General features: G+C 39.9%; 1 protein-coding gene across 1 annotated transcript in view; it reads right to left on the reverse strand.

Moving 5' to 3' along the window:
* The window catches only part of DYNC2H1 (dynein cytoplasmic 2 heavy chain 1), a 224,903-nt gene that overhangs the window by 126,641 nt on the left and 82,213 nt on the right, over positions 1-16,049 (reverse strand). Inside the window, exons 54-64 of the mRNA XM_038761670.1 lie at positions 14,927-15,081; positions 13,948-14,085; positions 13,185-13,298; positions 12,340-12,500; positions 11,880-12,003; positions 10,481-10,602; positions 9,705-9,791; positions 6,864-6,990; positions 5,970-6,111; positions 3,893-4,002; positions 2,145-2,165 (exon numbers count right to left, since the gene is read on the reverse strand). Coding sequence (XP_038617598.1) covers positions 2,145-2,165; positions 3,893-4,002; positions 5,970-6,111; positions 6,864-6,990; positions 9,705-9,791; positions 10,481-10,602; positions 11,880-12,003; positions 12,340-12,500; positions 13,185-13,298; positions 13,948-14,085; positions 14,927-15,081 — 1,301 coding nt within the window. The remainder of the gene's footprint in view (positions 1-2,144; positions 2,166-3,892; positions 4,003-5,969; positions 6,112-6,863; positions 6,991-9,704; positions 9,792-10,480; positions 10,603-11,879; positions 12,004-12,339; positions 12,501-13,184; positions 13,299-13,947; positions 14,086-14,926; positions 15,082-16,049) is intronic.

Consider the following 16,049-nt stretch of genomic DNA (forward strand, 5'->3'; position numbering starts at 1 on the left):
GGTCACAGTCTTCATCCCCATTTTACAGATGAAGAAACTGAGGCACAGAGAAGTGAAACAACTTCCCTCAGGTCACAGAGCAGGTGAGTGACAGATCTGGATTAGAACCCAGGTCCTTCTTTCTCCCAGGCTCGCGTTCTATCCACGAGGCCATGCTGTCTGCCATAATTCATTGGTTCATTCAAATGTATCACCTGATCACCTTGTAACCCCCCAGCGCTTAGAACAGTGCTTCATTCATTCATTCATTCCGTCGTATTTATGGAGCGCTTACTGTGGGCAGAGCACTGTACTAAGCGCTTGGGAAGTTGGGAAGCAGCGTGGCTCAGCGGAAAGAGCCCGGGCTTTGAAGTCAGAGGTCATCGGTTCAAATCCCGGCTCTGTCACTTGTCAGCTGTGTGACTTTGGGCAAGTCACTTCACTTCTCTGGGCCTCAGTTACCTCCTCTGTAAAATGGGGGCTAAGACGGTGAGCCCCACGTGGGACAACCTGGTCACCTTGTAAATTCCCCAGCGCTTAGAACAGTGCTTTGCACATAGTAAGCGCTTAATAAATGCCATTATTATCATTATTATTATGTATTTATTGAGTGCTTACTGTGGGTAGAGCACTGTATTAAGTGCTTGGGAGAGTACGATTCAACAATAAACAGACACATTCCCTGCCCACAATGAGCTTACAGTCTAGAGCTTACTGGGGGGCAGGTCCTGGGTCAGTGGGGCCGAAGCCTTGAACCCCAAAATGGAAGAGCTCCGTGTGGGCAGGGAAAGTGTCTACTAACTCAGTTGTATTGCTCTCTCCCAAGAGCTCACTACAGTGCTCTGCACACAGTAAGTGTTCAATAAATACCACTGATTGCTTCCCCTTGGCTCCATTCCTTTCCAATCCCCACCTTCCCCAACATGTTATCTTAGTTACCCCAATATTTATCTGTTTGTGTACTTGTTATTGATTCAACTGCATCTCTTACAGTGCTTTGCAAACAGTAAGCACCCAATAAATATGATTGAATAAACGATTCTATTATTGGCATCTACTATCCCACCTTCAATTAAAATATCCCTCAGAAATTTATGTCTACTCTGGTTCCCAGCAAACTGTAAGCTACTTGAAGGCTACTGAAGCTACTTGAAAGATCATGTTTTTATTTGGAGAATATTCCCCAAGTGCCTAAAAGAGTGCTCTATTCATACTGGCTGTTCAACAAAATATTTCAGACATGGATATGTTGCCAATTTGTACTTCCCAAGCGCTTAGTACAGTGCTCTGCACACAGTAAGCGCTCAATAAATATGATTGATGATGATGATACCTTCAGCTGTAGGAACAGAAGACACATTTTTTAAAAAAACAACCCTCTAAAACCAGATCCCTTTGTTCACTGGTAGCTGGGGTTGGGTAAAACATCTTATAGAAGAAATACACTGTATTTGTCAAAGTAGCTCTATATGAACTTGAGTGAAGGAAGTCCTCAAAACATCAAGGAAATATTTACCAGTGAAAGGCAATGAGTATTCATGAAAAAGGGGTGGGGGCACGAACAATATGGGGACAGGAAGGCGTAATTGATAATATTTCATTATAAAATTACAAAACCATTTTGTTATCACTCCAGAACTGTTGTGAAATTGATAAATGTGGGGACAATTAACTAATCCAGAGCATTCATTTACCATGAGAAGAAAACTGTAGATTTGTTTATCAATTTTGCTGTATTATATACTGGATCCCTGAAAGAGGGAGATGTCCCACTCCATTGAACGCCATTCCCCCTCCCTGCACCCCAGAACTATTGACATTAATTCAGGGCACTAAATCAGAATGAATCCCTCAGAATAGCTGCAAAAACTCGGTAATATTCTTGACGATTTGGGAAATGCAATGTGAGAAGTAAGTATATATTTCTTGTCTTTTTATTCTAAGTAGCAAAACCCCATAAATTCGAGGTTCTGGCAAGCAGGGACATGAGTCAGTAAAATATGGGAATGTCATCCATACAGCTAAATATACATCAGGTAAAAATGACAGATGCTTTTACATAAAACAAATATGCTGTCTCATAGATAGATGGCATAGCATGAAATGTTCCAAAATCTACCACATTCTGGCAATCATTCACCTATTTAAATCAAATACATCCTTACCCAGGATTTGAAATCAATGATCTGAAGCAGGAAAACAAAAAGGAAATTCAAATTTATCATAAAAGTAGTTTGAAACATTTGATTTAGATCTTAAAAATAGCTCCTATACTGTCACCTAGCAATAAAAAAGTTCAATATTCCTACAAAATGATGGGTTTTTTTCCCTTGTTTTTGCTTTCTAAATTAGTACAATTCAGTTGTTATTACAACACACAACACTATTTCGGTAAAAATTTCTCAAGAGGCATAAGTTTGTTTTTAGAATTCCAAACTAAAAGCCAACATGTTCCACAAATTACGTCAAGCAAAAACTACACCACCCTTTCTAGCAAACAATTAGGCTACCGTCACAACTGAATAAATGGAAGTCGACTTAAGACCGATATTACCAGTGTCCTTAAACTCTTTAAAATTGACTTCTGAGCTCTACGCAAGTTCTCCCCATCTTACATTCTGCTCCTTTTCACTTTTTACTCACCAGCTCACAGTATTCACTCCCCACCTGCTCATTTTCCAATCATACCTAGATGTCAAGATTGCCACCTCTGACCCCTTGGCTCCACCTTTTCCTTGATCTGAAATTCTTTTCCCCAACCCAAATTCCCCAAGCCATCATTCTCACCAATCTTCAAAGTTCTCCTAAAATCCCTCCTCCTCCAGAGAGCCTTCCTCAATTAATTTGCAACGAGTCATGTTTCCCAAAAGGAGCTTTAACGCTTAAGTTCTGTCCATTCTCAGCTTTCCTGCGTACTGCGCAAGTCCCACTGTATATTCAATTATTCCGCAATTCAAACCTGACACATTCAAACTACTGCAGCCTGGATTCCTTGCCCATTCATTCATTTATTCAGTCACATTTACTAAGCACTTACTGTGTGCAGAGCACTATACTAAGCGCTTGGAAAGTACAATTCAGCAACAAAACCATTCTCCAGCTCCTACTTTTCAAAGACTCTCTCCCATTAGAGGGCAAGGAAACTGTGTTTGGCTTTTGCTGTACTCATTCATCCTCTTGCTACGAGGCTCTGAATGATAATAATAATAATAAAAAAATTACGGTATTTGTTAAGTGCTTACTATGTGCCAGGCACTGTACTACATGCTGCATTAAATACAAGCAAATCAGGTTGGACACAGTCCAACAGGACACAGATGTCACGTGGGGCTCGCAGTTTCAATCCCCTTTTTACAGATGAGGTAACAGGCACAGAGAAATAAAGTGACTTGCCCAAGGTCACATGGCAAACACGTGACAGAGACGGGATTAGAACCCATGACCTTCTGACTCCCAGTCCTGTGCTCTATCCACTACGCCACGCTGCTTTTCTCCACAAGCACTCAATAAACACAGTAAGCCCTCAATAAATGCCTCCAATTGATACAAAAATAGACAATTTTATCCGTTCAGATGCTAAGGGGCCTAAAAATCAATACCACTCCATTTCTCCTTTGGGGTCTTGAAGATGAAGACACGTTAATGCTGGAGAAGAAATTCCTCTCTTTGCTATTCTCCCCACAGCTGTAGGCAAATCATTTGTGTTATGTGCATGGAGCACTTTATAGAGTGCATGTCTTCACTTTGATAGCCAGGGCAAGAGAGAACTGTGGCTAAAACTCAAATCTGTTTCCCAGAGCAGTGTTCTTTTTCATAGAGCAGCCACAGAATTCATAGAGAAATACTACACATTGAAGAGTTCACACTAAACACCTTGAGGGACCAAAAATTAACTGAAGAGGCGATGAGTTACCTGTAATATCACCAGAGCATTTTCTATGGAAAGGTCATCAGACGGCAGGCCTTCACTTTTCCAAATTAACTGCTCACTCTCCGTGCAAAGAAACCGCCTTAAATCAAATTCTGCAAAATTTAATGATTGGTTAACTCATTATGTTCAACTTCACTATGACTGTTTTGCCTGGACTTACAATATCTGAATACACAGAAACAAACGGTCTTCAATTATCATTGATGGTTCAATAATAAACAATTCAAAACCTCGGGAAAATTCCTTTGAAAATTTGCTACAATCTTCCTGTAGGGCAAAAGAAAAGCCCTACACCAAAAGTGGTGTGGCCTAATGGAGAAAGCACAAGCTTGGGAGTCAGAAGGTTATGGGTTCTAATCCCAACTCTGCCACTTGTCTGCTGTGTGACCTCAGGCAAGTCACTTCAATGCTCTCTGTATCTCAGTTCCCTCAACTGTAAATTGGGGATTAAGACTTTGAGCCCCATGTGGGACATGGACTATGTCCAAACTGATTGACACACAGTAAGTACTTAACAAATACCATTAAAAAAATACGGAGGAAAGTGGGGTAGGGTGTCGAAGCACTAAAAGAAAAGAATGAGCCAAAAAGATAACACTTCCACACTCACACGATGCCTCAACTCTTCTCTGAATGCTCAATTTTACTCACTGTCTGTTTCGTAAACGGATTCTTAGAACACAATTCCACCCTTCGGCAATTTCCCAAAGAACCTAAAGTTCTAAACTTTGCTCTTATAATAATAATGTTGGTATTATGATTTTAAGGTAAATTTATTGGATGAAATATTAGGGGTTTTAGTTATTAATGGCCATATACATTTCTTACAAGCAAATTTAGGAATTAATTAGAAGGCATAAGGCGGTCGACTACTTTTGAACATCAGAAGAATTTTACATGGCACATCGCTATACTGAATTTCACAGGCCCTCAAGTTCCCCTTTGGGTCAGTATGTGAACCTACGGGAGTGTGGTGAAATCTTCTGACCACACTCCCCAACCCCAGAATGCCAATGCTGCTCCAGAAGAAATTTTTTGTATTTTTAAGGTATTTGTTAAGCGCTTCCTATGTGCCAGGCTCTGTTCTAACTGTTGGGGTAGACGCAAGATCATCAGTTTGGATACAGTCCCGGTCCCACACTGGGCTTAATCGCTATTTCACAGATGAGGTAACTGAGGCACAGAGAAGTTACGGAATTTGCCTAAGGTCACACAGCGGACAAGTGGCGGAGCCGGGATGAGAACCCACGTCTTCGACGCTCAGGCCCTTGCTCCTTCCAGTAGGCCTCACTGATTTCTTAGGGACCATTGCTACCTGGACTTAACCTAAACTGAGGGACTTTTTGGTGGCAAAGAGGTTCGAAGGTTTTCCTGGGAATGACAAGTTCCGCCATTCGGAGGCAAATAGCCGAGTGATCTCCAAACCTCCTCTCTGATAGACCAGGGCTGAGAAAAGCCCTCCTAAGGTGGTTTGGATGAATTTCAATTCTTCCTCCAAACTCAGACCCAACCTCGGGGTTCTCAAGGGCAGGTCAAGAATATCTCCTAGCCTGGATGAGCCCATCAGTCACCTAATTGGCCTACACTCATCAGGGAATATAGTCACTGTCCGTATCCTGAATAATAATAATAATAATGTTGGTATTTGTTAAGCACTTACTATGTGCCTTGGCACTGTTCTAAGCACTGAGGTAGATATAAGGTAATCAAGTTGTCCCACGTGGGGCTCACAGTCTTCATCCCCATTATACAGATGAGGTAACTGAGGCACAGAGAAGTTACGTGACTTGCCCAAAGTCACACAACTGACAGGTGGTAGAGCCGGGATTAGAACCCATGACCTCTGACTCCCAAGCCCGGGGTCTTTCCACTGAGCCACGCTGAATAGTCCTGGTAGATTTTCCTGACTGCTCTAGTGTGGAATCCTTGTGTCCTTAAGAGCTTCCCTGCCAATGTGTTCTTGTAGGTGTTATTCTACATCCATGAGTCAAAAAAATTTCAGAACTAAAATGACGACTAAGGTTCGCTTATTTTTTTAACCCCATAATGGAATACCTACTTTCAAGGCCAGCTGATTTTGTCCACTCATCCAAACTGGCTTTCCTTTGGCTCTCAGGGGCAGCAGAAAGATATGTAATAAAAGCAGCAGCCAATTGAGCTCTTTTAGGAAGTGTAGCTAGTTCTTCTGTTATCTCTAAAACCTGGGGGGCGGGGTGAAACAAAACAAAAAATGGATGTACATATTCATAAGGCTAACCAAAAAATTAAAGTCCACTAAAACAATTCCTTCCTCCAACACAGATTAGTTTTACAGCGAAGCATGACTTATGTTTTCAATTATTAAATGTTGGCAACGATTCATGGAGAAGCACATTCTGGCAAATCAGGTCCCGGTCTTACACAACACATCATGCAAATCAATCAAAAATGATCACAATTACATCCCTGTTCTTAACCCAATCCTGAGGCTAATAGGATTTAAAAGAACTGATTTTATCTCGGAACTTATTAAACCAAAAATCAGGAAATACATTAAAGATTTAAAAAAAAACTTTCATTAAGACTTAAAATATTGTAGTTGCTCAGTAGTTAAGAATGCCAAATGTGGATTCCATCAAAATGATCGCTGGGTTTGGAGAGACACTAAACTGAAAGAGAATGTGCGGTTATCCTGAAACTATGGGCAGAATGGGAGTAGAAAAAGGAAAAGGAAGATTGAACAAAAGGAACTGGAACTATTCCCCCACACCCATGCTTTATAGGGTGTTGTGTAGCACATACGATCCAGATGCTGAGGAAAAACATTTAGAGACATCATTTTTGGTCACTACCTATCATTAAATTTGGTGATTTCTCAGAGAACAGTAACAACTTGTATGGCTGTTCTGGTATCATAGCATTCATCATGTCTGTAAAGGCAAAGTTTGCTTTTTGAAAGACTTCGGTGACAAACCTGTGCATTCCATCTTTTGTGCTCTCTGTCAAGTTGATTAATCAAGATCTCGGCTGCTTTTATCGTTTCTTGGGCTTTGCTGACTTCTGCTTCAAGTTTTGCTGCTTCCGTAGTTCTACTCTGGAATCTGCAGGATAATTATATTTTTTAATTTAAAAGGGCCAGGAAAGTCATCATTGGATTATGGAAGAAAAAGAATGATGTTAGCAAACTGAAATTGGCAATTTAACAAACAATATTTGAAATCAGGAACAGATTACACGCAGGGCATTTCAAAAAGGCATTGAAGATACACAAAAATGCATTCCTTGTTGAGAATCTGTTTAAAAAAAAAAAAAAACTTCGTCCTCCAAGGTGAAAAAAACTTTGGGATCAACTGGAAAGATCCCAGGACTGTGAGTCAGGAGCCCAAATACTAATCCCAATTCTACAAAATCACAGACAAGTCAAAAATTCTGGGCCACAGTTCCTTTTCTGTAAAATGGACATAAAATAAGCCCATCAATCTACTCTCACAACCTTATAATAAAGCTTAGCAGATAGTAAATTTTTAATGTGTCAGAATTATTACCATTATTACTCCCCACAATGTCGTAGGGGTCATTGGAGCTCCAGGACAGCTTGATTTTTATTGGTGTTGTTTTTAAGACAGGGAATGCAGAAATTAAGCTCTGGTGATTTAATAACGATCGATTTATTTTGATGTGCTGCATATTAATTTCTTTTCTTTGCCCACTTTTTAATTGCTGTTCATGGTTGAATGGATAATTCAAGGACCTTGAGCATGAATGGAAATTTGGCTCGAATAAATGCAACTCCTATAAATATGACTATTTCTAGGAAAGTGGGTACGTTGTCTCTTTTATGAACATCTGTCATCTCAAATTTCTATTCCACTTGTATCTGAATAAATTAGCACATAGTGTCCTCGCTGCTCACAAGCAACCTCAGTAATGAAATTTCCACATTTTCTAGTCCCCTACATGTCAGGGAACACAACCAAAAAACCTCGGATCAGAGGCTGAAAGAAATCTCTCATGTCAAGATGCATAATCATCACATTCCAAATCCTTCCTGTTTTTCCATAGTGAATGGCCCACACTACAAAGCCAAATGAAATTCAAAGCAGATAATTTGAGGAAGTTTCAGCTGTTCTAGCTTCCGTTTGACACCTATTAATTCTCAATTTGCTAGTGATGTAGCCAGCTTGGACACTTAAATAGTACTGAGTACATAATTAGTCAATTAATGACATTTACTGAGCCCACAGTACTGTACTAAGTACTTGGTAGAACACGATAGATTTGGTAGTCATCACCCCATCCCTCAGGGAGCTTACAATCAGGTGGGGGGTGAGACTGATATTAAAAGAAACTATGGATAGCAGTAGCCAAGATGCCAACAATTCCTAGAGATGAGTCACGCTTAACAGCATATGGGCAGAAAATGTGTCTGCTAACTCTGTTGTATTCTCCCAAGCGCTTGATACAGTGCTCTCTGCATGCAGTAGGTGCTCAATAAATATGACTGACTGACCAGGCAAGACGGGGCTTCAGGCCCAGAAAAACCCAACACTTCCCCTGGAAAAAACACTCAAGCACATACACTTCTAATGGCTGTTCTTCCTCCTAATAAGACTGAACGCCCCATGTGGGACAGCAATCCCAAGGGATTACCTTGTCCCCACCTCAGGGCTCAGAACAGTAGTAAGTGCCTAACAAAAACCATAGGAAAATAATAATCAATCGCATTTACTGAGTGCTTGCTGTGTGGAGAGGACGGCTACTAAGTGCTTGGGTGAGTATAACAACAGAGTTAGTACACACTTTCCCTGCTCACAATGAGCTTGCAGTCTAGAAGGGGAGACAAATGCTAATATAAATAAAAGATACGAACACAAATGCTATGGGGGCTGAGGGAGGGATGAAAGCTCTGAAACTATACTATACGGCACAGGTAAGGTGAATGGACAACAGAGGGACTCCCAATTAGACGCTTTAAAGTGACCAGTAACTCGGCTATGTGGCACTTCCCTGAGCGCACTGTGTTCTGCACACTGTAAGCGCTCAATAAATGATTCATCATGCAAAAGAGGGGCAACATGGCCTAGTGGATAGGGCCTGGAAATCAGATGGACATGGGTTCTCACCCTGGCTCTGCCACTTGTCGGCTGTGTGACCTTAGGCAAGTTATTTCTCTCTGCCTCAGTTACCTCATTTGTAATATGGAGGTTAAGTGCTTAGTACAGTGCTCTGCACACAGTAAGCGCTCAATAAATACGATTGACTGAATTAAGGCTGGGATATGGACTGTGTCTAACCTGATTAGGCTGCATCTACCCCAGACCTCAGTACTGTGTCTGTAACATAGTAAGCACTTAACAGTACCATTAAAAGAAAAAAAAATTCAAAGACAGAAAAGAGAACTCAAGTAAAATCAAAGCAAAGCACTGTCAGTCATGTTACTGATCTTTACAGTCAAACTTACCCACGTAGATAAAAGCCTCCAACCAGTCATATCATCTTGAAATATTTTATGGTTATTTTAATGGCATAGTTGGAGGTTTCCTCTTTATTATTTTCTCGTAAGGAGTTTTTGACAGCTTTCTTTCATGCCAATGGTTTTTCTTTATCCCATTAAAAATAAAAGTTTTAATAATGTCCCTTAACCTTCTAAAGGGAAGAAAAGGCTTCAGCAGCCTTTGAAGAGATATTTGACTCAAGTACCTGTTTTATGCTGAAATGAATATATTGCATTTGAACTCTTTCAAACTTTGAGATCAAAACAGAAGGATGCCTCATTTAAAATCTCAAAAGTAAATATATTTGAAAATGAACTTACTTATCTTTCAGTTCTGATACTTTCTGTCCAACAGAGTTAAGCAGGTCTTCAAGTTTCTTTTTTCTGGCTTCAGTCTTTTTCAAATTCCTACAATGCAGCGATATTTTACCAAGGTTTGAATTCTGACCATATCACCGAGATAGTACAAACTACCTAAATCTCAATTAACAGTGATTAAGAAATGGAATACCTACACAAATCATTAAAAAAACATCAATTAAGAATCCAACCCCCCTCGCCCCACCCCCAAAATCCTTAATGATTCCACTACTGTGACTCAATTTGTCAACCATTCTGAGCTCCAGCTCCGTATGTAATCATACTTTCATACTGCCTTTGGGAATCACACAGTACTAAAAGTACTACTGACTTCAAGCCAATTCCTGAACAATTTATCTATCCCTTAGTGCGTTCTTTGTGATTATTAATGTTTTTTAGCCAGCATCCCATGTGGGTTACTGGCTTCATTGAAAACAGTCCTTATGTCCACATATGTATGTCATTTTCTTATTTTCCCTATTCAACTTACAGTTTCTGGGGGTTGGATTGTGTGCCCTCTGATTGAGCAATAGAAGAACATAAGTATCATGTCTTCCAATAATTCCAGTAGAAATGCACTACCTTGTACTGTAATTTCTTTAAAATGGTCCCACTCATGCCACAGATCTCTTCTGATACACAAAAATGGGTGGAAACTACAATTCTGACTCCTATTTAGTACATTATTGGAGTGAATGTGAGTTGGAAGAGATGCCAAATGAAATAGCTGCACCTACGCTTCTAATCCTGCTTGTTCGGCTTCAAGGGGTTGAATTCGCTCCAAGACATGGGAATACTGGACATTAGCTTTGACCCAAACAGCTAGTGGAGCAGCTGCAGTACTGGCACGTTTAGCGTTCTAAGAAGAAAAAAAAATTAACCCCACATTACCAATATATTTTACCTAACACCACAGTGGATAAATGAAAGCAAAGATTTTACTTAAGCATCTATTTTGGAACTTGAGCCTCTAACTTACTAATCCTTTCTGTTTCTTCCTAAAACTGAAATGAACTGAAATTAAATGTGCTTTTTAGATTAAACAACCGTGAACCCTATTTTTTGTTTACTAATAAATCATTTTCTCCGCATCTGAAATTACCGTCAGCATAAAGATTTCTATTGGTATAAGTAATTACTTCATTAAGAGGATTAGTCTCAGTCATACACCAATATTCAGCACAGAGTCAGAATTAGAATCCAGGTCCTCTGACCCCCAGGCCAGCGCTCTTTCTACTGGGCCATGAGAATGATTTCTAATTCAGAATGCCCAGACCTTAGGCAAACTACACTCCACTTACAGACATCTCCTTTTCTTCCAGGGTGAATGAAATCCCAGGTAACAAAAAAGTTTTTTTTTCTATTGGGGAAATTAAGTGAACTCAACTAAACTAAATGAACTCAACTAAATGAGTTGATGGGGTAATTTGGACCAAAATAACTGCACAAATCATTTAATTAGAGACTAACAAATTGGGTTTTCAGGCCACAGAAAATAATTAGATAAATATTTTGGAAACTGTAACTAGTGAAGAAAAAGCCATGGTATGACCAGAATACATATGGACAATGAGGGAATTCAGTGCATGCATACAGCACCCTCCTAATTACGAATGAGTTTGGATCAGAGAAGTCAGGTTTGGATTTTCATTTCTTTGGAGTTCAGCCAGGTTAATTACAGTATTTATGCTATTATACTCTGTATTGTGCTCCCAAGTGCTTGGTACAGTGCTCTGCACACAGTAAGCGCTCAATAATATGATGGATTGATTAACATTGTAAGAATGGAAACATTGCAATCTTTTTAAACCATAACGTTCAAAATAAAAGCAAGCAAGAAACAGAGTATTCATCTAATAATAGCTTTAATTCTATTTATTCTGACGGTTTTGACACCTGTCTACTTGTTTTGTTGTCTGTCTCCCCCTTCTAGACCGTGAGCCTGTTGTTGGGTAGGGACCATCTCTATATGTTGCCGACTTGTACTTCCCAAGTGCTTAGTACAGTGCTCTGCACACAGTAAGCGCTTAATAAATACGATTGAATGAATGAATCTAAGTCAGTTGATCACAATTCACTGTTTTAACTGAGCTATACATCTTATGTCATATAGAATGTGTCAATGAAAACAATTACCTTTGAGTCAAAAGACGCTTTATTTTTAAAAAGAAGTTCTTCGACACTCTCTCTTATTTCCCTTGGAATGTTCCGGGCGTCAAAGGTAGCAATATCTTCTCTCACACCTCTTTTAGCAAGGAAACTACAAACGGAATTATATATTAAACCAAAAGAAAAGCCTGACGGAGACTATCAAGTGAAATAGAAACTGCCAGTGGAGACTATACCATTAATTTAACAGAAAGTTTGCATGAGCTACTTTAAAATCTCATAATAAAATACTAGGCCTGATTCCTGGCCTTTCAAGGTTTCTTGTGGAGCAGGCCAGTTTAGTGCTTAAATACTACTATTATTATCGTGATTTATGTTAGCTCTCCTTCCTCTCTTCTAGGGAGAAAATTTGGTTAAGATGATCTACCCAACACTTTTCCAAAGAAAGGAGACAAACAATATTCCTCCCAAAATACTGAAACTTTACCTTTTCATGCTGACCCAGGAGGTATCAAAGATCCCCATCAGCCTTAAGACGCCCTCCAGAATATCTCTAATTATGTCGGGAGGCATGCGTAAAGACCGAATTTCTGATAAAGATTCAGGTTTGATATTTCCAACTGCTAATTTTGCTTCATTAACCAAAGGCTGCAAAGAAATTCAAGACAGAGAGACTTTGTAACTTGGTAACATATTCTTTATTACTTTTCTATGTCGCCAGTTTTCTCGCATTTGAATTGATTGCTAGGCCAAAAACTGCACAAACAACCAAGCCCTCTGAGCATTTGCAACACTGTTGAAGTATTTATTTAAGAGGACCTTATCGACACCACTAAATTGGATGTGACTGAGCTGAATATCGAAAATAACATTATTGGACCATTGGTGCACCTGCATGGATAATACAATCCGATTTGAGTTTGACTGTCATTTTCAGAAATGCTTGTCTAATGATGAAGACGTAACTTTACTTCCAAATGTACATAAATGCACTGTACCGAAAACACTTTTCACAATGAAATCGGGTCTTGTGTTAAACTTGGGCTGAGTCTCAGAAAGATTTTCGATGCTTAACTTTACGAACAAGTTTTTAATCTGGAGGCAAAACCAACAGAAAGCAACTCAGAGAAACCCCACCTTGTCATTGATTACTTTGCTTGTTGGTATGAGGGAAAATAGTCTTTTCATCAGGACAAACCAGAAATCCAAGATCAAGGGAAACTGAGAACATCAACAACACCAATTCGACCACCAACAAAAACTCTCCAAAACCCCAAACAGCTGAGAGAGGGATCAGGACATTTTAAAAGCGGTTCTGTTCTTTGCTCTCACCTGAACCTCTTTCAACTCATCGTCAATTTTACTTTTTCTTTCTTCAATCTTCACTACTTCTTCTGCTATCTTCTGTTTAAGTCTTTCCAGTTCTGTCTTTTGCTCACTGGCATCCTATAGAAATATTCCCATGAGATCACTATTAATTTTTTTTTTAATTTTTCACTCAATACCTGTAAATGTGGTGTTCCCAGATTGAAACCATTGCCCTCTTTAACTTGGCACCTCATATTTACATCGATATGACTGACGGAATGCTAATATGAATTTTTTAATGGCATTTGTTAAGTGCTTAGTATGTTCCAGGCACTGTACTAAGTAATGAAATACAAGTTTTTCATTCATTCAATCGAATTTATTGAGCGCTTACTTTGTACAGAGCACCGTACGAAGCGCTTGGAAAGTACAATTCAGCTTGGACACAGCCCATGTCTCACATGGGGCTCCCGGCCTTAATTCTTATTTTACAGATGTGGTAACTGAGGGCCAGAGAAGTTAAGTGACTTGCCCAAGGTCACACAGCAGATAAGTAGCAGAGCCGGCATCAGATCCTGGGACCCCGATCTTTCCACTGGGCCTCATTGCTCGATTAAAGCAACAAACAGTGGTCATGTGTCCATGTGTAAATTGAGTTACTCAATTTACACAATGCAGAGTCACTCTAGAGATGACTTGCTGGGTTGGCCTTTCTTCTTGATTCTCCCCTCTGAGGGCAGACATAGGCTCCTTCATGACATTTTTTGAACTCACTCTATATATTTACCTGCATCGACACCGTGATCTCCTGGAGGGCCGCATCTGCTTCCTCTTGTTTGGTTTTCAGTAATACGCTTTGCTCTCCAGCTTTCCTATTCAGCTCATCCACCAGAGCTTTAGCTTCATTTAGTTTAGACACTCCAGCCTTCCCAAACAAAATCAACTGATCAATCACTAGTATTTATTGAACGCTCAACTAAGCGCTTGGGAGACACATTGGCAGACACAAACCCTGCCCATGATGAACTTAAAATTAAAGTTGTTCGACTACACTAACCACTAAAGCGTTCATCAGTGGACGTAGTCAAGACCAAAAGGAGAGAAGACATTCTACTTAGTAGACAGTAATGATGATTATAGTACAAAATAATTAATAATTCTGGCATTACTATGTGCTTACTACGTGCTAAACAATGTGCTAAACGCTGGGTTGAGTACACTTCGATTAGTTCAGACAGAGTCCCTGCCCAACATGGGGCTCACAGCCCAGTGGAGAGAGGGAACAGGCCTTTAATCCTCATCTTACAGATGTGGAAAGTGCGGCATAGAGAATTAAAGACTGTAAGTTCATTGTGGGCAGGTACTATGTCTATCGATTCTGTTCTCCTGTACTCCCACAAGCGCTCAATAAATTTGATCAATCGATTGATTGATTGATTTGCCCAAAGTCACACAATAGGTAAGTGGAGCAGCAGGAATCAGAGCTATGCTCTGGAAACTAAGCCATGCTGCTTCTCACTATCAATCAACCAATGATATTTATTTATCAAGCGTTTCCTGTGAGCAAAGCCCTGCACTAAGCACTTGGGAGAGTTCACCATAACAGAGTTAGCAGGCACATTACCCTAGGCCATGACTGTATAAACTATTAGCAAGTTTCTGATGAGAATGAAATTGATTTTAATTTCCACCACTCTTTTCTTAAAACGGACAACCCATCCTATCACATTGTTAACCGTGTATACAGGTTTTAAATAAGAAAGTACCTGCAAATGGCTTTGCCTTTTTAACAGTTCTGTTCTCTTGCTGCTATTAATGGCGCCGTACACACGTAAGAAGGTCATGTATCGACTTGGGGTGGCCCCATATGCTCTACAAGTCTCATGGATGGACAAAAAGGATTTCAAAAAATCAGCATCACCTAGACAAAGATAGAAAATAAGCCAGTTTATTAAATATCTTGATGCTTCCTTTAGAGCTGGATCAGAGGCTAGTTCTACCATAATTTTTGCTGAATTGAATTCTCCTCCTCTCCCAACCTTGAATAATACTAATAGCAATAATGATATTCACAATAGTAATAATTGCTAAGTACCTTCTGTGTGACAAGCACTATACTAAGCACTGGGGTAGGTACAAGATAATTAGGTCAGACACAATTCCCTGTCTCACATGGGGTTCACAGTCTAAGGACAAATGAGGCACACATATCAGTGTGTGTTAATGACTCTCCTTCCTAAACCCAACCTCATAAGATCTGGTTACTTCCTGTCATTAGGCAGGGAAGAGGACAGTGGGGAGTGAGGTGCTTAATGGTATCTTCTGGTTCTTTGGAAACAGAAAACAGCACCTTGGTGCATAGAACTTGCACATATGTACCTTGGTGGCATAAACAGTGTGGCTCAGTGGAAAGAGCATGGGCTTAGGTGTCAGAGATCATGGGTTCTAATCTTGGCTCCGCCACTTATCAGCTGTGTGACTTTGGGCAAGTCACTTAACTTCTCTGTGCCTCAGTTACCTCATCTGGAAAATGGGGATTGAGACTGTAAGCCCCATGTGGGACAACCTGATTACCATGTATCTCCCACAGCGCTTAGAACGGTGCTTGACACATAGTAAGTGTTTAACAACTACCAAAAGTATTATTATTATTATTATTATTATTATCATCATCATTATATAACTCCAGTGTCCCAGAGACACAAAGTGGAGAATTCAACCACCTACCACTACATTAGTTGTTGCCAATTTGTACTTCCCAAGCGCTTAATACAGTGCTCTGCACATAGTAAGCGCTCAATAAATACGATTGATTGATTGATTGATGGATTAGTTAGCATTGGATCCAGTGGTAGATAAGTAACGGCTAGGAACCGACAACAAAAATAA

This window comes from Tachyglossus aculeatus, chromosome 20 (assembly GCF_015852505.1).
Source record: "Tachyglossus aculeatus isolate mTacAcu1 chromosome 20, mTacAcu1.pri, whole genome shotgun sequence".
Lineage (NCBI taxonomy): Eukaryota > Metazoa > Chordata > Mammalia > Monotremata > Tachyglossidae > Tachyglossus > Tachyglossus aculeatus.